At 42.2% G+C, this 22806-nt stretch overlaps 1 protein-coding gene across 1 annotated transcript; it reads right to left on the reverse strand.

The window, feature by feature from the left end:
* Positions 1 to 212: 212 nt before the first annotated feature.
* LOC115154020 (keratinocyte-associated transmembrane protein 2) lies at positions 213 to 15468 on the reverse strand. Its single transcript, XM_029699783.1, has 3 exons — positions 15121 to 15468; positions 6561 to 7474; positions 213 to 2281 (listed from the first exon to the last, which is right to left on the reverse strand). The coding sequence occupies exons 1-3, from the start codon at positions 15236 to 15238 to the stop codon at positions 2147 to 2149; spliced, it is 1167 nt and encodes a 388-aa protein (XP_029555643.1). The 5' UTR covers positions 15239 to 15468; the 3' UTR covers positions 213 to 2146.
* Positions 15469 to 22806: the final 7338 nt, after the last annotated feature.

Here is a 22806-nt window from a genome sequence, read left to right on the forward strand (position 1 = left end):
AGTCATGTGGTCATGACAGGCTCATTTCCAAATACATGAATTCCCGTGTGGCTCAGTTAGTAGAGCATGGCGCTTGCAATGTGGGTGAGAGCATCTGCTAAATGACTGAAACGTAAAAATAAAAAGCATTAATTTCTCTTCACGATGAATACAACTAACTTTTTGATGACTCTTACAACCTGCTGTGGAGATAAATTAAATTACAAGAAATGTAAAACAGATTAACATTTATTTAGTAGCAAATGAAGCATTAGCAAGAGACAAAAAGGGACCCATATACAATTGTGCTTTATAGAATCTCTACAGTTGATTGCAAAAGCAGTGTTCATCCACTACATGCTATATGAAAGCTACACAACAGCGTATTTCTGTTCCAATGCTTGACATCTCCCTCCCATGCTTTAGCGATTGTCGTGACACCAGAGTGCGCACAGCTCCTGACAGAGCTGAAATCCACCACCTATTTACAATGCTTTAGCCTGGTCCCAGATTTAGGCTGTTTACACAGGAAGCCCAAATCTGATATTTTGTTGATTAAATTGGCCTTTTGACCAAATCAGATCAGCTCTGAAAAAGATCTGATGTGATTGGTGAAAAGACCAATTAGTGGAAAAAATATCAGAATTGGGCTGCTTGTGTAGACGCAGCCTTTGTGCCCTTTCCAATGCCATCGCTCATTGTCAAGACAAACATGCTCGTCATGACAATGAGTGAACGAGTTGGCACAAACAGACTGGCACTCAGGCTAATGCTTCTTCTCTGTACTGAAAAGACAGTGGAAAATTAACAGCGATTGACAAGTGCATGAGAATTGATCATTCTGGATTCATGTCACAGGATAATGGCATTATAACTGAAGACTCGTTAAGGTAATGACAAGTGAGCGACGGTGGTTGTTATCGTTTCCTCCAGACTGAGTCTACGTCACAAATGGTAACCCATTCCCTACACAATACACTACTTTTGACCAGAGCCATAGGGCTCTGGTCAAAAGTAGTGCACTACATAAGGAATAGGGTGCCATTTGGGATGCATCTGTCCCCAGAGCAGGGACAGAGTGCTGATTGATCTAAGGTAATCGGTGTCTTCGGTGCTTTACATGCACATTAGGCCACATGAAGAGTGCAGATTTCTGATAAAAAGGAGAATGAACGACCGAACAAATAGAAAGGAGGACCAGTCCTGGGATAAGTGAATAGCAATCTGGGAAACGTGTTAATAAGACCAGTAAAATGCCAGATTATGGAAAAATACAATTACAGGGAATAACTGCCACCATATCACAATGTGGTGGTGTGTTCTGTCATGTCAATAAAAGTCAAGTGAGGATGGATTTAGCATAAGAAATAACCACAACATAAATAATTGTCAGTATTGCTATAAAAATGATCATTTTTATTAAGGTCTATATTTTGTAGTATAGTACTCCAACTCCGGTCCTCCAGTACCCCCCCAGACAATACATTTTTGTTGTAGCCCAGGACAACAACAAAAAACACCCGATTCATCTTGTCAAGGGCTTGATTAGTTGACAAGTAGAAACCAGGTGTGCTTGTCCAGGGCCACAACAAAAATATGTAATGTTGGGGGGGGTACTGGAAGACAGGATTTGGGAAACACTGGTGTAGTATGCTGTATTCCTACAGTATTAACTTCTACAACTACAAATGCTTTGTGGCTAATCACTACAAATAGTCATCATTCATTGCTAGGCAAACTAGTTACTAACAAGCAAAGTATCACAACATATTTATCTTGATATTGATTCTGACAATCTATACATCCAAATTTTCTGTGTGTTTTATCTTCAAAAGAAAAGGAGAGCAAAACTATATTAAGTGTAGAAGGACAGTAAGGCTTAAACATGGTGAGAATGTTTTTCATATAGACCAGTGTAATTGTCACCAAAATAAATCATTTCCAAACTCAGAGTATGGTTAACAAAACAAAGAGTAATATTTCCAACGTACGTGGATGAACATTGAAACCGTGTAGGCTGTCGATTACAGAGATGAAGTACCATCAAACTCCCTCCTGCCCAGGATTGTCCTGAAGCAAGAGGAAGTGGGGCAAGCGAGCATTTCAACAATGCAGCCGGAAACAGGTTTGTTCAATTCAGTTCAGTCTTTTCAAATTCCTTCTCTGCTCAGAAAATGTAATCTTGAGTCATCTTGAGGGAAGGCATGGCGTCGTTGACATTCTGGTCCAGCCGATGGTACTCCACATTGTTGCGAGAGCACAGGCCGTCCCTCCAGCGCCGACTCTGGGCCAGGAGGAAGATCTGGAGAGAGGGGAATATTCAAATTGACCTTTAACCTTTTTAAAATGGTAACCTGAACCAGTATTCATAAAGCGTCTCAGAGTTGCAGAGCTGATCTAGGCTCAGGCCCCCTTTGTCCATGTAATCATACTCTAAAAAGGCAAAAATGTGTAAGTCGCTCTGGATAAGAGCGTCTGCTAAATGACGTAAATGTAAATGTAAAAATGATCCTAAATTAGAACTTCTACTCTGAAATGCTTCATACATACAGATGAAAAAGTAACTGCACTAAGCGCCATCAGGATGATTTTCAAAGAAACAGAGGTGTGAATGGGGATTCCCCACACAAAAAAATGTGGCTTGTCTACCCATTAGGGTAATGAAGTCTCTCAAAAAGCCTAACTGCAAAAGGAGGCTACATAATCATCATAAGTGTGGGAATTTGTGTGTAAAGTGACCATTTCAAGACAAAGCCTAACTGAAGAAAACCAACCCAAATATGTTTTAGAATAGTCATGCTTGGTCCTTCCTACTACAGATAATAAGAGTGCTTCTTACATCTCCTGCCGTTTTGCAGGTTAAGCAAAGTGGCTACCCACTGCTTCAGCCTCTCCAACCTAATGTGCATTTTCTGCAGTGCATTCGGAAAGTTTTCAGACCCCTTGACTTTTTCCACATTGTTACGTTACAGCCTTATTCTAAAATGTTTTAAATACATTTTTTTCCTCATCAATCTACACACAATACCCCATAATGACAAAGCGAAAACAGGTTTTCAGAAATGTTTGTTAAATAAAAAAAATAATAATACACAAATATTCAGACTCTTCGCTATAAGACTCAAATCTGAGCTCAGGTGCATCCTGTTTCCATTGATCATCCTTGAGATGTTTCTACAACTTGATTGGAGTCCACCTGTGGTAAATTCAATTGATTGGACATGATTTGGAAAGGCACACACACATCTATATAAGGTCCCAAAGCTGACAGTGCATGTCAGAGCAAAAACCAAGCCGTGAGGTCGAAGGAAGTGTCCGTAGAGCTGGGGAAGGGTACCAAAACATTACTGCAGCATTGAAGGTCCCCAAGTTCAGTGGCCTCCAAGATGAGCAAAGTACAGAGAGGTCATTGATGAAAACCTGCTCCAGAGCGCTCAGGACCTCAGACTGGGCAAAGGTTCACCTTCCAACAGGACAACGACCCTAAGCACACCGCCAAGACAACGCAGGAGTGACTTCAGAAAAAGTCTCTGAATGTCCTCGAGTGGCCCAGCCAGAGCCCGGACTTAAACCGGATCAAACATTTCTGGAGAGACATGCAAATAGCTGTGCAGCAACGCTCCCAATCCAACCTGAGAGCTTGAGAGGATCTGCAGAAACTCCCCAAATACAGGTGAGCCAAGCTTGTAGTGTCACACCAAAGAAGACTCGAGGCTGCAATCGCTGCTAAAGGTGCTTCAACAAAGTACTGAGTAAAGGGTCTGAATACATATGTAAATGTGATTTCAGTTAAATTGTTTATAAATTTGCAAAAATGTCTAAACCCGTTTTTGATTTGTCATTATGGGGTATTGTGTGTAGATTGATGAGGACAAAACTCAGTACATGTCGCAAGGTATGTACACAAATCCTGGAAGCTGAAAATGTCCCAGATCTTCCATGGCCTGCATACTCACCAGACATGTCACCCAATGAGCATGTTTGAGATGCTCTGGATTGATGTGTACGAAAGCAGGTACCAGTTCCCGCTAATATCCAGCAACTTGGCACAGCCATTGAATAGGAGTGGGCCAACATTCCATACGCCACAATCAACAGCCTGATCTACTCTGTGAAGGAGATGTTGCGCTGCATGAGGCAAATGGTGGTCACACCAGATACTGACTGGTTTTCTGATCCACACCCCTACCCTTTTTATTTTTTTAAGGTATCTGTGACCAACAGATGCATATGTACACGTCAGTCTCAACCTCTTTCATATCGTCCGAGATCCCTAAAGATTGGAAAGCTGCCTCTGTCACCCCCTCTTCAAAGGGGGTGACACCAGAGATCCAAACTGTTACAGACCTATTTCCATCCTGCCCTGCCCATCTAAAGTCTCCGAAAGCCAAGTTAATAAACAGATCACTAACCATTTCAAATCCCACAGTACCTTCTCCACTGCGCAATCCGGTTTCCGAGCCGGTCATGGGTGCACCTCAGCCACGCTCAAGGTACTAAACGATAACATAACCGCCATCAATAAAAAAGACAGTACTGTGCAGCCGTCTTCATCGACCTGGCCAAGGCTTTCGACTCGGTCAATCACCGTATTCTTATCGGCAGACTCAACAGCCTTGGTTTTTCTAATGACTGCCTCGCCTGGTTCACCAACTACTTTGCAGACAGAGTTCAATGTGTCAAATCGGAGTGCATGTTGTCCGGACCTCTGGCAGTCTATGGGGGTACCACAGGGTTCAATTCTCGGGCCAACTCTTTTCTCTGTATATATCAATGATGTCGCTCTTGCTGCGGGCGATTCCCTGATCCACCTCTACGCAGACGACTCCATTCTGTATACTTCTGACCCTTCCTTGGACACTGTGCTAACAAACCTCCAAATGAGCTTCAATGCCATACTCTTACGTGGCCTCCAACTGCTCTTAAACGCTAGCAAAACCAAATGCATGCTTTTCAACCGTTCGCTGCCCGCACCTGCCCGCCCAGCTAGCATCACCACCCTGGACAGTTCCAACCTAGAATATGTGGACAACTATAAATATCTAGGTGTCTGGTTAGACTGTAAACTCTCCTTCCAGGCTCATATTAAACATCTCCAATCCAAAACTAAATCTAGAATCGGATTTCTATTTCGCAACAAAGCCTCCTTCAATAAACGCCGCCAAACTTACCCTAGTAAAACTGACTATCCTACCGATCCTCGACGATGTCATCTACAAAATAGCTTCCATTACTCTACTCAAACTGGATGCAGTCTCAGTCATCCGTTTTGTTACCAAAGCGCCTTATACCACCCACCACTGCGACCTGTATGCTCTAGTCGGCTGGCCCTCGCTACATATTCGTCGCCAGACCCACTGGCTCCAGGTCATCTATAAGTCTATGCTAGGTAAAGCTCCACCTTATCTCAGTTCACTGGTCACAATAACACCCACCCGTAGCACACGTTCCAGCAGGTATATCTCACTGATCATCCCCAAAGCCAACACCTCATTTGGCCGCCTTTCCTTCCTTCTCGCTGAAGTTGGAGACTTATTTCCCTCACCAACTTAAAACATCAGCTACCTGAGCTGCTAACCGATCGCTGCAGCTGTACATAGTCCATCTGTAAATTGCCCACCCAATCTACCTTCCCCATACTGTTTTTATTTTACTTTTCTGCTCTTTTGCACACCAGTATTTCTATTTGCACATCATCATATGCTCATTTATCACTCCAGTGTTAATCTGCTAAATTAGAATTATTCGCTCCTATGGCCTATTTATTGCCCACCTCATGCCTTTTGCACACACTGTATATAGACTTTTTTCTACTGTGTCATTGACTTGTTTATTGTGTTATTGGCTTGTTTGTTTACTCCATGTGTAACTCTGTGTTGTTGTCTGTCACACTGCTTTGCTTTATCTTGGCCAGGTCGCAGTTGTAAATGAGAACTTGTTCTCAACTTGCCTACCTGGTGTGACGACCCTCCCACTCTGTCTGCCGTATTCTCTCTTTTTGTTCTTGTTTCCTTGTTGGGATGCCGGTGGGCGGAGCTGGGAGGGTCGTCAGCTACATGGGAAACACCTGGGTCCGGGTGTGTCCCAGGATAAAGGTACCTCTTCCACATTCATTGAGGAGACTCTCTCCACGCAGACACTGTTGATTTTGGTTGTCTAGTTTTGTGGCTTTTTGGTTATTTGCTTTGGCACCTTTCAACACCCTGCATTATTACATTCAGGTATGCAAAACACTCACTTACACTACTGCTTACACACACCATTGTTAATTACTTAGTTATATATTTATTAAATATATATTTTGATACTCCTTGTCTCCACGTTGTCTCCCTTTTGTTGCGAACTCTGAGCCGGTTCGTAACACTGGTTAAATAATGGTGAAATAAAAATAAATGTGTATTCCCAGTCATGTGAAATCCATAGTTCAGGGTCTAATGAATTCCTTATATGAACTGTAACAGAGTCAAATCTTTGAAATTGTTGCATGTTGCATTTATATTTTTGTTGAAGATAAGAGGTTCAGTACAACAGAATACAACTTTGTCTTGAATGGATTAATAAAGTATTCTTCCTCTGCTTACCTTCCTCTTGTTGTGGTAGGTGACGTATACGATGGCCACCAGGAAGGCCAGGATGACCAAGTGGAAGAAGAAGTGTGAGTCCTCATCCTGGATGGTGTAGATGTTGGTGTCCTTCATATGCACGTCTATCTTCCCAGCATTCTCTGCTGGTCTGAGCACCACCGGGTCATTGTCTGCGTCCACCATGATGTCGTCCTCGTCGTTGAAGTTCAGAGGCGCCTTAACTGCTGGCCCCAGGTCATAGTCGCCGTCCTCATCGTCGTCCTCATTTTCTCTGTCGTACACGTCAGTCTCTGCCTGGGAGTCTAGATTGTCCTCTTGCTCATCCTCTGTAGGGTTCATGCGACTGACAAGCTTGGTGTTGGAGGCAGAGCTTGGTTTCTCCATGGTGGGCTTGGATGTGGTGGTGCTGATGGCTGGATCTGCAGCCATGGTAAAGGTGGCAGCAGCATCTGCATCAGTGGGATTGGGAAGTAATTCTTCAGTAGTCCGTCCTGCTTCCTTGCCACCACTTTTATTAATAATGGCAGGGGATTCAGCTATAACCTCCCCTTTGGTGGCCGGTGCGACATATGCTGTTACGCCATCGATAGGTGCATCCTTGATGGGTGTGGTAGGATCCTTGATGGGTGTGGTAGCATCTTCTAAAGGTGTGGTAGCGTCCTTGATAGGCGTAGCACTCTCATTGGGTGTAGCAGCAGCATCCTTTACGTCTGCTGTTACAGCCTTAATGACTGCTGTGTCATCAACCTCAATAGATGTTCTAGCTTTGTCATTGGTTACTGTGTCTGCATTGCTGTCTGTCGTACCAGTGCTGTCGGCTATTGCTGCACCCTTGCTGGCGGTTGCCAAAGGCAAGGAGTGATCTGAACCAACAACTCCTGGATTCAGAGGTGGTTGAACCTCAACTGAATCTGGAAATGAGAGAGATGGGAATTGAAAACAATCACCGCATTCATTTGAACATTTGTTCACATTCCACACTTCTCAAAACAAGTCGTGTGCTTTCACCATTTTGTAGCCTTTAGTGGAACAATGTAGCCAAGTGATATAGGCCTAATCAAATTTTATCATTCTACGTCTGACCTGTAATGTTTGTCATTGCGCCATCACTTTGAATGATTTTGAATTAGATAACCTACCGTTAGTTTCTTTGCCCTCTGAGTTTCAGTATACATTTCACTGTAAAAATGTGCAGTGTACAGTAAATACCAGCTTAATTTATATGCAGTTTAAGTGTACAAGATGTTTAGTCGGGCATCTAATGAGGGGGATGTTTGTTCTAGCACCTTCCATCTCAATCAATGACACGATTCAACCAGAGTCAACATGATTTTATACTCCTGGGGACTTTTATAGGCGTCGTCCAAGCTGAGGGTTAAGCTGGGCATGGAAAGTCAGAGGAATTGAGCCCCTAAGTTAGCAGTCCCCATGAAGAAAGGGAGTATTCATTCCTGAGGCTACTGCCAGCATAAACATTGAATAAAAGGGAGACCTTTGTCGCAACGACCGCGTTACACATTCATTTGAGACTAAACACACCATCTTTAACTAGTAAGTGACTGGAAAGTATCCTCCGTCGGCTTTGTAAAGGGAGGGACATCCCAATAATACGCAACATGTCGCCTACTGAAATGTCCCCAAGTCTAACGATTTCTTCCCTCTTGCAATGTCTGTCAATCTCTCCTACATCACAAATACTGCTCTCCTCACACGTTAAACACCAGTGTAGGACGACACCTCAGATGGCACCTTTCTGTAACTCAAGAAACTCTGGGGCAATCCCAGCATCTCCTCACACACAGTGTATGGGCTACTGTTGGGAATGGTTAGATTTCTCAGAGAACACTTATGGATATTGGACAGCATGCAATGTCAATTTGGATGCCTGTAAAACAGGCCGCATGGGTTCGCTTTCCCTGAATGTGGCATCAAGCAATGCTCCTAAGAGGAACTCTGAACAGTTCGGCTATGGCACACAAAGGGAACAGACTGGCTATATGAGACGATAAGGCCAGAGATATAGTGTGCAAAATGCGATCTCTTCTCAAAATATGATTTTTGTAAGTCACTTTCAGAAGGCGATAAGGAGGCTATTGGAAAAGTATTCCTGGCCTCCTGAGTGGCGCAACGGTCTAAGGCACTGCATTGCAGCGCTAGAGGCGTCACACATACCCTGGTTCGTTCCCAGGCGATGTCACAACTAGCCGTGATTGGGAGTCCTATAGGGCGGCGCACAATTGGCCCAGCGTTGTCCGGGTTAGGGGGGTGGTTGGCCGTCATTGTAAATAAGAATTTGTTCTTAACTGATTTGCCTAGTTAAATAAAATGTAAAAATAAAAAGTATTCCCATGAAGACAAGCTTTATATCAATCTCTAATACAGCATTGGCAAGTCAAACAGACATTAAAATCATGTGCAGAGAACCCCCCGCCCCCCCAAAAATTGAGGAAACTTAGAAAACTAGCTATAGGCCTGCCTTAGATAAGGTCATATTTTTGTTGAAATTTCCTTGTTGACAAGACGAGCGCCGACTGGGAAAAATCATTAACAGTTATCCAAATCAGAATTCAAAATCGGAAGCTCTGGCATCTTTCTTTAGCTGATTTCCCACCTGAAGATAACTAAAGTCCAGTGGCGTGTATTCATGGATGCCAAGGTAAGTCAGGATTCCCCAAATATGTGTTTGCTTAATTTTCTGTCAATTTGGAAGTGGCTGACTATAACCAGAGAAATCATGCGAGCGAGACAGCGCCCCTCTGTCTCAGTATGTGTAGTCTTTGTATCCGATGCTGTCTGGAACAAGAGTATGACATGTTGCTGCAGTAGCATTTGATTGATTGATGCCAGCAAGCTTAGCTCAACTGTGGGTTGTCCTAGCACATGGACAGCCACATGATATTTAGCAACATTGATTGGACTAAATTGTTTATCTTTTTTCAGTGTATTAAAGTAAGCATATATAGCCTTGTTGATCTGATCATGTTTAAGTTGAAATGGCGCTGGAATAGCAGACGCATTGCTCCTGTTGTCTTTGTGCTGACTTGCGGTAACGCCATGATTCTAAATCAGTAGTTGTTTAGTAAATTGTCGAAAACAACTTGCTTGACCATGCTGCAGGCCATATAACTGTTTGTTACATGCAATACTTACTTTGGGGACTTCACCTGTCAGATGTTGCTCTCCGGTTTTGTGATGAAACAAAAACTTGTTTCATTTATTCCACCACTGTGTGACTTGTCTTTTTGTTGTCACAGTTATTTAGCAAACATGCAAATATCACAACATAGGTTGTACTATGGCTTTTTCACAGCCTTGGCTTGCCCAGTGATTTTACCCATGCACCTCTAATACTGATGTAATGATTTGACCTTGTTTTTTTCACGAGTTCCCATTTTTGAAAGCACCACACACCACATTCAACACAACTGGGAACTCTGGAAAATAAGAGGTCAAATCATGACGTCAGTGATGTTCAGAGCTCTTGAAAAAGGCCCGAGTGGAGATGGCCCAAGATGGCATCACTTTGATCGGGTGTATTTGAACGTATGTCCCAATAAACTAGGAAGATTATGATCAAGGATTACTTATATGAAGTAACAGAAGGTGATTGGAAAACACGGTGATCACACTACTACATGGGCAGAAGAAACCGAAAAAGGCAAGGCATGGCTGAACAGATGCTTATCACCTCAAATCAAATTTTACTGGTCACATACACATGTTTAGCAGATGTTAATGCTAGTGTAGCGAAATGCTTGTGCTTCTAGTTGCGTCAGTGCAGCAAAATCTAACAAGTAATCTAACAATTCCCCAACAACTACCTTATACACACACAAGTCTCAAGGGATGGAATAAGAATATGTAAATATATGGATGGCCAAGCGGCATAGGCAAGGTGCAATAGATGGTATAAGGTACAGTATATAATATGAGATGAGTAATGTAAGATATGTTAACATTATTCAAGTGGCACTGTTTAAAGTGACTAGAGGTCCATTTATTAAAGTGGCCAGTGATATGAGTCTCTGTAGGCAGCAGCCTCTCTGAGTTAGTGATTGCTGTTTAACAGTCTGATGGCCTTGAGATCTAAGCTGTTTTTGAGTCTCTCGGTCCTAGTTTTGATGCACCTGTACTGACCTCACCTTCTGGATGGTAGCGGGGTGAACAGGCAGTGGCTCAGGTGGTTGTTGTCCTTGATTATCTTTTTGGCCTTCCTGTGACATCGGGTACTGTAGGTGTCTTAGAGGGCAGGTAGTTTGCCCCCTCAGATGCTAACAGCGAAACATAAGCATGCAGCCCACGTGAAGATTTTCCAGAAATCATGGCAAAAGAATCCTTATTTTCACCACTGCCACCTACGCAGAGTAAGAGCCCTCCTACTAAATACAGGGCAGTCAAATTGTTCTGCCAACCCTGACATTCTCAAGGCCATCATTGAAAAAAATAGACTATTTTCAAATCAATGGAGTCTCTCTCAGCCACTGTGCAGCAGCTCCTCAATCAGGTGTCAACCCACAGTGAAAAAAATACTGACAATGGAAGCTGAAATACAGAAACTGCAACAGGTGAAATCTCCAGCTGCGACAGAATTCCAACTGCGACAGAATGTCATGGAAGTCCAGCGCCACAGCCGGAGATGGAACCTGAAACTGCATGGGGTGCGAGAACAAGACGGGAAGAACATACGGAGCGTTATCATCGACATCCTCGGCAAAGTAGCACCCAGGATTCGAGACAAGCTCCCGGACATCATCAACGTGGTGCACTGCCTGGGAAAGTGAAGGGATGACGGATCTCCGGACAACCATCATGCAGTTCACAATGAGAATCTACAGTGTTGTCGGAAAGAAGCCAAGGAGTCCAGGCTTCTCATGGAGAATAAACTACGCATCAAAGAGGCTCTCACTCTAGAAGATGCTGCTGCAGGGGAAAAATGTTGACCGGTGGTAAAAAAATGCAAGAGAAGATAGAGAGCATCTTTCAGCAGCCCTTCTGCATTTATTGATGGAAAGAAGATCGATTGCCAGGACGTCAAGTGAATGTCATGTGTACTGAATGTTTTGAAAACACTGTGCTCAGGTATATAGCTACATTGACTTAATCTATGCTGTCCTATTCTTTCTAAGTCAAATGAAAACGTTGAATTAGCTAAATTACTTGAGTAATAAGTCAATTGTCATTTTTATAGTCACCCTGTTTTATATCACCAGGTTGGTAAATGTGAATACGGGTTCATCGGAATGATCACAACTACCTCGGTTTAGGGTAGTCCAGTTCTCTCTAAGCGCAGGTTTCCTTACTAGCTACCTAGCTTACTAGTTATTCATGTCGCTACACTGTATTTGTTTTCTTATTTTTGTCAGGTTAGGCAACGTTTTGAATTCAATGCACTAAATATTGTAACTCCAAACGCCAGGGGTTTACAAAACACTACATGTAGATTTCATTCTACTCCAGGAGACTCACTCCTGCGATTCAGATTCTAGTTTTTGGAAATCCCAATGGGGAAATACTGTTTATTAGTCAGGGGTCTAACCACTCAGCTGGCACTATGATATTGCTTCATAAATTTAGGAGGTGATATTTCAAAGTCTTGTGTGTCCAAATATGGAAGATATTAATCTCCAATCTAAATCATGCTTGTTTTATTATATGCAATGTGTACAATTGTTAGATATTACTGCACTGTTGGAGCTAGGAACAAGCATTTTGCAACACCCGCAATAACATCTGCTAAATGTGTGTATGTGACCAACAAAATTATATTTGATTCTCACACCTCAAATAAGACTTTCTTTTTGGATCTTGCTGATTAATTAGGGCCGATTTCAAGTTTTCATAACAAATCAGTAACCGGTGTTTTTGGACACCGATTTGCCAAATTAAATTTTTTTATTAATATTTTTTAACGAGGCAAGTCAGTTAAACACATTCTTATTTTCAATGACAGCCTAGGAACGGTGGGTTAACTGCCTTGTTCAGGGGCAGAACGACAGATTTTTACCTTGTCAGCTTGGGGAGTCAATATTGCAACCTTACGGTTAACTAGTCCAACGCTCTAACCACCTGCTTTACATTGCACTCCACAAGGAGCCTGCCTGTTACGCGAATGCAGTAAGAAGCCAAGGTAAGTTGCTAGCTAGCATTAAACTTATCTTATAAAAAACAATCAATCATAATCACTAGTTAACTACACATGGTTGATATTACTAGCTTATCTAGCCTGTCCTGCGTTGCATATAATCGATGCGGTGCGCATTCGCGAAAAAGGACTGTCGTTGCTCCAACTTGTACCTAACCATAAACATCAATGTCTTTCTTAAAATCAATAAACAAGTATATATTTTTAAACCTGCATATTTAGTTAATATTGCCTGCTAACATGAATTTCTTTTAACTAGGGAAAATGTGTCACCTCTGCAACAGAGTCAGGGTATATGCAGCAGTTTGGGCCGCCTGGCTCGTTGCGAACTGTGTGAATACTATTTCTTCCTAACAAAGACAGCCAACTTCGCCAAACGGGGGATGATTTAACAAAAGCGCTTTGCGAAAAAAGCACAATCGTTGCACGACTGTACCTAACCATAAACATCAATGCCTTTAAAATCAATACACAGAAGTATACATTTCTAAACCTGCATATTTAGCTAAAAGAAATCCAGGTTAGCAGGCAATATTAACCAGGTGAAATTGTGTCACTTCTCTTGCGTTCATTGCACGCAGAGTCAGGGTATATGCAACAGTTCGGGCCGCCTGGCTCGTTGCGAACTAATTTGCCAGAATTTTACGTAATTATGACATAACATTGAAGGTTGTGCAATGTAACAGGAATATTTAGACTTATGGATGCCACTCGTTAGATAAAATACACTATGGTTCCGTATTTCACTGAAAGAATAAATGTGATAGTTTCCGGATTCGACCATATTAATGACCTAAGGCTCGTATTTCTGTGTGTTATGTTATAATCAAGTCTATGATTTGATAGAGTAGTCTGATTGAGCGATGGTAGGCACCAGCAGGCTCGTAAGCATTCATTCAAAACAGCACTCTTGTGCGTTTTGCCAGCAGCTCTTCGCTGTGCTTCAAGCATTGCGCTGTTTATGACTTCAAGCCTAATAACTCCCAAGATTAGGCTGGTGTAACCGATGTGAAATGGCTAGCTAGTTAGCGGGTGTGCACTAATAGCGTTTCAAACGTCACTCACTCTGAGACTTGGAGTAGTTGTTTCCCTTGCTCTGCATGGGTAAAGCTGCTTCGAGGGTGGCTGTTGTCGATGTGTTCCTGGTTCGAGCCCAGGTAGGAGCGAGGAGAGGGACGGAAGCTATACTGTTACACTGGCAATACTAAAGTGCCTATAAGAACATCCAATAGTCAAAGGTATATGAAATACAAATCGTAGAGAGAGTCCTATAATAACTACAACCTAAAACGTCTTACCTGGGAATATTGAAGACTCATGTTAAAAGGAACCACCAGCTTTCATATGTTCTCATGTTCTGAGCAAGGAACTTAAACGTTAGCTTTCTTACATGGCACATAATGCACTTTTACTTTCTTCAACACTTTGTTTTTGCATTATTTAAACCAAATTGAACATGTTTCATTATTAATTTGAGGCTAAATAGATTTTATTGATGGATTTTATTAAGTTAAAATAAGTGTTCATTCAGTATTGTTGTAATTGTCATTATTACAAATAAAAAAAAGTATAAAAATAAAAAAAATAAACATCGGCCGATTAATCGGTAACGGCTTAATCGGCCGTTAATTGGGCGATATAGAGACTTGTTTTTGTACTGTATTATTGACTGTATGTTTGTTTTACTCCATGTGTAACTCTGTTGTATGTGTCAAACTGCTTTGCTTTATCTCGGCCAGGTCGCAGTTGTAAATGAGAACTTGTTCTCAACTTGCCTACCTGGTTAAACAAATAAAATAAGGCCCATGTATTTACAATGAAAGATGTAATGTTATTATTGAAATGAAACGACTGAATTCATCCTTAATTCTCTCGTAAATTGTATATGAAATCTGTCCCCAAATGCAATATAGTTTTACTTGAAATCCAATATTTAATCAAATCTCTAGAATGTCAACCAAAAAAAACTATTCTTACAATGCTATCATAGGTTTGTACAATTGTAACCCCAGACCTTATTATATTTATTTGAAGTACTTTAACTTTGAAACTAAATTCATGTGTAGTGAAATCTTTTTTTTACTTTAATGTTATTATGTTTCTTCAGAGAAAATATAAGTGTAGTTCGAGTTGGAATTCAGATTTTCCCAGTCGGAGCTCGTTTTTTTTCCGAGTTGCCACTGGTTTTGAACGCTCGGAATCAGAGATTTGAGTTCCCAGTTGTTTTCAACGCGTAATAACTTATATTTCTGAGAGAATTGTCTGACATGTTCCTCGTCATCTGACACCTTGGCAAGTCACTAGGCGGCACAAGCTGGTCGTGTTGGAACTGTGAGCAAGCTAGCTGAGCTAGCTTACTCCCAACATAAAACCATAAATATTCCATGGCAACTTCATGGTGAATATTAAACATACCGTTTTCGGGTTCCAGCGGTGCCGAAATGCAGTTGAGAGGAAATAGTTGTAACAAGATAAACACAACAAATGCACAGTGAATTTTCCAGCTACGTCTCGTCTCCCTGCAAGCCGCCATCTTTGTTGTGGGTGATTGTTGACGGGCGTGGTTAAGACGTGAAAAGCTGACCGAGAACAACAGAAACGAGAAACACTGGCAGCATTCCAAACACTTAACTGACACACCCAATCCCCTCAGCCCTCAAATTAAGTGGACACTTCTAGTGACGTTCCATAACGTCTGACGAGAATACACTTGCAGGACAAGGGGCGAGGGAGGAAGAACATTTTTAAATGGACCGCCCTTGCCCGGAAATTCGTCACTCGTTCATCCCGCGATGATTGTGTTTTCAGCCACCGGAAGCTTGTGGGTGCTTTATATGCGCTACAGTCAATTATGATTGCATGTCTACTTATATTAACTATATAATTATTAATATGCGCCTAACGTATGATAGCTAGCAAATTAATTAGCTAACTAAAGTTTGTCTGCCTAGCTACTTCTGAAGAAGGAACATTTTTTATTTCTACAATTTCCAAAAGCTAACCAAACAAAAACATCATTACTTTTATGAGACGTGTTTGTGCATTAGTAGCACAATTTCTAACTTATTTACATTCGTTTTTACTCACACTTGTATGTTGACTCCATATTGACATTGAGGTTTACCATTTTGGCAGACTTTTTTTAGGGGATGTACAATCATCGCAAATTGAATTATGGGGTGTTTCAGGCCCCGAAGAGAACATAATTGTACACTCGCAAACTCTATTAAAAAATGAGGGCTGAGGGGCTTACGTTGCAAACTTCCCTTGTGTCATTCATCCCCCCTCCTCTCCCCTGTAACTATTCCCCACGTCGTTGCTGTAAATGAGAATGTGTTCTCAGTCAACCCTCCATGGTAAAAAAAAGAGTTAAATAAAAATACATTTTGTACTGACGACAAATATATCCGCGGGGATTGCCCCAAGGGCTGAGGGTTTAGGGCTGTCTACTTTGAGTTTGAAACGCAGCCATTGGCCCTAAACCCTCAGCCCTTGAATTACATTTTACATTGTCACATCCGAGTGTACCTCAAATGTCCCTTGCACAATCGAGGGAGAGTGATGATCGGAGAGGCAACGTCCTTGGTGGAAATCTTGAAGTTGAGCTTAAAAACAACCAACCTAAAGCTATTAATGTACCTAGTAAGCTAACGTAGCTAGCTACAGTTACCCATAGCTGACTAGCTAGTTTTACAGTTTGGTCATTTATTCCAATACGTGGCAAAGTCTTTGTGGCAGGGTCTACAGGAAATCAGACTACAAAAAGAAAACCAGCCACGTTACGGACACCGACGTCTTGCTTCCAGACAAACTAAACACCTTTGCCCACTTTGAGGATAATACAGTGCCACCTTCACAGCTCGCTAACAAGGCCTGCCCCCCCACCCCCCACCCCCCACCCCACCCCCCAGCTGCGTCCTCAGGGCATGTGCAGACCAGCTGGCTGGTGTATTTACGGACATATTCAATTGCTCCCTATCCCAGTCTGCTGTCCCCACATGCTTCAAGATGACCACCATTGTTCCTGTACCCAAGAAGGCAAAGATAACTGAACTAAATGACTACCGCCCGTAGCACTCAATTCTGTCATTATGAAGTGCTTTGAGAGACTAGTCAAGGATCATATCACCTCCACCTTACCTGCCACACTAGACCCACTTCAGTTTGTATACCGCTCCAACAGGTCCACAGATGATGCAATCGCCATCACACTGCACACTGCCCTATCCCATCTGGACAAGAGGAATACCTATGTAAGAATGCTGTTAATTGACTACAGCTCAGCATTCAACACCATAGTACCCTCCAAGCTCATCATTAAGCTGGAGGCCCTGGGTCTCAACCCCGCCCTGTGCAATAGGGTCCTGGACTTTCTGACTGGACGCCCCCAGGTGGTGAAGGTAGGAAACAACATCTCCACTTCGCTGACCCTCAACACTGGGGCTCCACAAGGGTGCATGCTCAGCCCCCTCCTGTACTCCCTGTTCACCCATGACTGCGTGGCCACGCATGCCTCCAACTCAATCATCAAGTTTGCAGACGACATAACAGTAGTGGGCTTGATTACCAACAACGACAAGACAGCCTACAGGGAGGAGGTGAAGGCACTCGGAGTGTGGTATCAGGAAAACCACCTCTCACTCAACATCAACAAAACAAAGGAGATGAACGTGGACTAAAGGAAATAGCAGAGGGAGCATCCCCCATCCACATCGAAGGGACAGTAGTGGAGAAGGTGGAAAGTTAAGTTCCTCAGCATACACATCACAGACAAACTGAAATGGTCCACCCACACAGACAGTGTGGGTGCGCAAAAGCGCCTCATCAACCTCAGGAGGCTGAAGAAATTTGGCTTGTCACCTAAAACCCTGACAAACTTTTACAGATGCACAATCGAGAGCATCCTGTTGGGCTGTATCAACTACAAGGCATGGCAACTACAAGGCTCTCCAGAGGGTGGTGCGGTCTACACAACGCATCACCGGAGGCAAACTACCTGCCCTGCAAGACACCTACAGTACCCGATGTCACAGGAAGGCCAAAAAGATCATCAAGGACAACAACCACCTGAGCCACTGCCTGTTCACCCCACTACCATCCAGAAGGCGAGGTCAGTACAGGTGCTTCAAAGCTAGGACCGAGAGACTCAAAAACAGCTTTGATCTCAAGGCCATCAGACTGCTAAACAGCAATCACTAACTCAGAGAGGCTGCTGCCTACAGAGACTCATATCACCGGCCACTTTAATAAATGGATCACTAGTCACTTTAAACAATGCCACTTTAATAATGTTAACATATCTTACATTACTCATCTCATATGTATATACTGTACCTTATACCATCTATTGCACCATGCCTATGCCGCTCGGCCATCGCTCATCCATATATTTATATATACATATTCTTATTCCATCCCTTTAGATATGCGTGTATTGGGTAGTTGTTGGGGAATTGTTAAATTACTTGTTAGATATTACTGCACTGCCAGAACGAGAAGCACAAGCATTTCGCTACATTAACATCTGCTAACCATGTGCATTTGACCAATAACATTTTATTTGAATTTGATTTGAAGTGTATACTCATTAGACGTCATGATACGTCATCAGAAGTGTCCACTTAATTTGAGGGGAGAGGGGGTGTATGTTAAGTGTTTGGAATGCAGCCAATGTATCTACAGTTGAAGTCGGAAGTTTACATACTCTTAGGTTGGAGTCATTAAAACTCATTTTTCAACCACTCCACAAATGTCTTGTTAACAAACTATAGTTTGGGCAAGTCGGTTGGGACATCTACTTTGTGCATGACACAAGTCTTTTTTTCAACAATTGTTTACAGACAGATTATTTCACTTATAATTCACTGTATAACAATTCCAGTGAGTCAGAAGTTTACATACACTAAGTTGACTGTGCCTTTAAACAGCTTGGAAAATTCCACAAAATGATGTCATGGCTCTAGAAGCTTCTGATAGGCTAATTGACATCATTTGAGTCAATCGGAGGTGTACCTGTGGATGTATTTCAAGGCCTACCTTCAAACTCAGTGCCTCTTTGCTTGACATCATGGGAAAATCAAAAGAAATCAGCCAAGACCTCAGAAAAACAATTGTAGACCTCCACAAGTCTGGTTCATCCTTGGGAGCAATTTCCAAACGCCTGAAGATACCACATTCATCTGTACAAACAATAGTAAGCAAGTATAAACACCATGGGGCCGTGCAGCCATGATACCGCTCTGGAAGGAAACGCGTTCTGTCTCCTAGAGATGAACGTACTTTGGTGCAAATCAATCCCAGAACAACAGCAAAGGACCTTTTGAAGATGCTAGAGGAAACAGGTACAAAAGTATCTATATCCACAGCAAAACAAGTCCAATATCGACATAACCCGAAAGGCTGCTCCGCAAGGAAGAAGCCACAGCTCCAAAACCACCAATAAAAAAAAGCCAGACTACGGTTTGCAACAGCACGTGGGGACAAAGATCGTACTTTTTGGAGAAATGTCCTCTGGTCTGAGGAAACAAAAATAGAACTATTTGGCCATAATGACCATTGTTATGTTTGGAGGAAAAAGGGGGAGGCTTGCAAGCCGAAAAACACCATCCCAACCGTGAAGCATGGGGTGGCAGCATCATGTTGTGGGTGTGCTTTGCTGCAGGAGAGACTGGTGCACTTCACAAAATAGATGGCATCATGAGGTAGGAAAAGTATGTGGATATATTGAAGCAACATCTCAACACATCAGTCAGGAAGTTAAAGCTTGGTCGCAAATGGACAATGACCCCAAGCATACTTCCAAAGTTGTGGCAAAATGGCTTAAGGACAACAAAATCAAGGTATTGGAGTGGCCATCACAAAGCCCTGACCTCAATCCTGTAGAAAATTTGTGGGCAGAACTGAAAAAGCTTATGCGAGCAAGGAGGCCTACAAACCTGACTCAGTTACACCAGCTCTGTCAGGAGGAATGGGCCAAAATTCACCCAACTTATTGAGGGAAGCTTGTGGAAGGCTATCCGGAACTTTTGACCCAAGTTAAACAATTTAAAGGCAATGCTACCAAATACTAATTGAGTGTATGTAAACTTGTGACCCACTGGGAATGTGATGAAAGAAATAAAAGCTAAAATAAATCACTCGCTACTATTATTCTGACATTTCACATTCATAAAATAAAGTGGTGATCCTAACTGACCTAAAACGGGGAATTTTTACTGGGATTAAATGTCAAGAATTGTGAAAAACTGAATTTAAATGTATTTAGCTAAGGTGTATGTAAACTTCTGACTTCAATTGTATTTACATTTTAGCAAGCTAGCTTAATTCTTTTTTTCTGACATGCCAAAAATGTAGCCTTTTTGATTACATGTGACACTTCACAGCCACCAGAGTTTGACATGTGACTACAGTTTGCATTGAATTTGCATTGAGTTTGCAATATCAACCCCGCAAGTGACAAAAGTTGTTCAGTCGCTCCCTCAAAGTAAATTGAGGGCTAAAAGGGCAACGTTAGTGAGTTGGACCTCCACTTAAGATGGCAATCAAACTGCATCCGGTTTTGACTGGTATTCCCCTGAGGGAAAGTGGATAGTGCAAGGGCTGAGGGGGTAAAAATAACATGTTTGGACTGCAGCCACTGTTTTCAAGCCACATCGATACCGAAGTGACTTTTTGCTGTAGCAGGTTAGGAGAATTAACATAGCAGGTTAGGAGACAGACGTTATGGTTAGGAAAAGGGTTGGGTTAGCGAAAATACTCTACTAACCTTCTACGACAACCACTTTGTATAGAAGTAGCATGAATGGTATTTATTTGACACCTGGGTGGGAATGGGAACTGTGTGATCAGTGAGAAAGATACATTTATTTTACTTTGTTATGTTTTCTCACAAACCTGTAGTAAATAAATGCATTTGTGCAAAGAGCCAAAGATAATATGGCTAGAATGAAAACATTACCCTGTTAGACAACTTGACTACAGGAATGTGCACAGATAGGGCGCTACCTGTGCAGAGCACATGCCCCTATGCACTTCTAGTCTCAAGTGTCCTTTTGGTTGGTGGTATAATATCCCCGCAAAAATGTATTTTTTATAAAAATAAAAAAAGGGTAATTGTTTTTCGAAACCCACTCCCCGCAAGTCATCGTCAAGTTCGCCACCCCCGCTCCATCCGTTGGTTGCGCCTGTTGATCTGCCCTGTATGGAGCTCTCGCGCCCCCAGCTTTCTACACTCATGGCATTTTCTCAACCAGCTTCATGAGGTAGTCACCTGGAATGCTTTTCCTACAGTCTTGAAAGAGTTCCCACATATGCTGAGCACTTGTTGGCTGCTTTTTCTTCCCTCTGCAGTCCAACTCATCCCAAACCATCTCAATTGGGTCGAGGTCAGGTGATTGTGGAGGCCAAGTCATCTAATGCAGCACTCCATCTATATCCTTCTTGGCCAAATAGCCCTTACACAGCCTGGAGGTTTGTTTTGGTTGAAAAACAAATTATAGTTCCACTATCAAACCAGATGGGATGGCGTATTGCTGCAGAATGCTGTGGTAGCCATGCTGGTTAAGTGTGCCTTGAATTCTAAATATATCACAGACAGTGTCACCAGCAAAGCTCCCCCACACCACCTCCTCCATGCTTCATGGTGGGAACCACACATGCAGAGATCATCCGTTCACCTACTCTGCGTCTCACAAAGACACAGCGATTTTAACCAAAAATCTCACATTTGGACTCATCAGATTTCCACCGGTCTAATGTCCATTGCTCAGGTTTCTTGGCCAAAGCAAGTCTCTTCTTATAATTGGTGTCCTTTAGTAGTGGTTTCTTTGCAGCAATTTGACCGTGAAGACCTGATTCACGCAGTCTCCTCTGAACAGTTGATGTTGAGATGTGTCTGTTACTTGCACTCTGTGAAGCATTTATTTGGGCTACAATCTGAGGGGCTGGTAACTCTAATGAACTTATCCTCTGCAGCAGAGGTAACTCTGCGTCTTCCTTTCCTGTGGCGGTCCTCATGAGCCACTTTCATCATAGCACTTGATGGTTATTTTTTATATTTATATATTTTTATATAGTCTTGTCCCATCACTGCAACTCCCGTACAGACGCAGAAGAGGCGAAGGTCGAGAGCCGTGCATCCTCCGAAACACAACCCAGCCTGCTTCTGAGGAAGCATAGCTCTCGACCTTCGCTTCTCCCGAGTCCGTAGGGGAGTTGCAGCAATGGGACAAGACTAATTACCGACTGGATATGATGAAAAAGGGTAAAAGTTAAAAAAATGTTTAAGCACAAAACAAAAACAAATATTAAAGTTGTCAGAATAATATTAATAATAATTGATTTGCTTGAGGCCCCCCTATGCTCCACTGGAGGCATAATAAATAAACAATTTAAAGAATCCCCATCAAAATCTGTCTGTTTAAATCTGCAATATGTAACTTTTTGGTCCACCTGACCAAATTCACATAGAACTGTTATAGATTTGTCATTCTCATTTAAAGCAAATCTAGGAAGTGGTGGATCTGTTCTATGTGCGCTATTTCTATGCTTCCAGTTCTTAAGTTTAGTTTTGCCATCTTTTACTTTCGGTTTTGTAAACTTCAAACAGATGAAAATACAATATTTTTGCTTATTGAAAATATATTTGAACAGCGGTTTAAACGATACAATGATTATCTACATAATACATTGCTTGTTTTGTCACAAACTGAAATTAGGTGAATTATTATAACAATTTCACAACCAGGAAATGGCGGAGCGATTTCTGCATATTGCACCTTTAAGATAGAGATATCTACCTGTTATTTTCCTCACTGTTTTCAGACTGGGAAGGACACATTTTTCACTGAGTTGTTCCGTAAGCTAGTTTGCAACTTTGCAGAAAATTGAAGAAAACCTGGAGGAAAAATGTAATTCTGTTTAATCAGGTGTGCTTTACACACAAAATCAACATGTTTTAATCTGTGATTTCCCAGCCATCCTCCCCATAGACTGTAAAAAGTATTGTTCATGCACTGTTTCACCTACAACACTATTCTAGTGAGCACTATTAGAGCTCCGCCTAAGCAAGGCCTTTGATTGGTTTGACGTGTAGCGAGGCGT

The sequence above is a fragment of the Salmo trutta genome, chromosome 19, assembly GCF_901001165.1.
Source record: "Salmo trutta chromosome 19, fSalTru1.1, whole genome shotgun sequence".
NCBI classification, from domain to species: Eukaryota; Metazoa; Chordata; class Actinopteri; order Salmoniformes; family Salmonidae; genus Salmo; species Salmo trutta.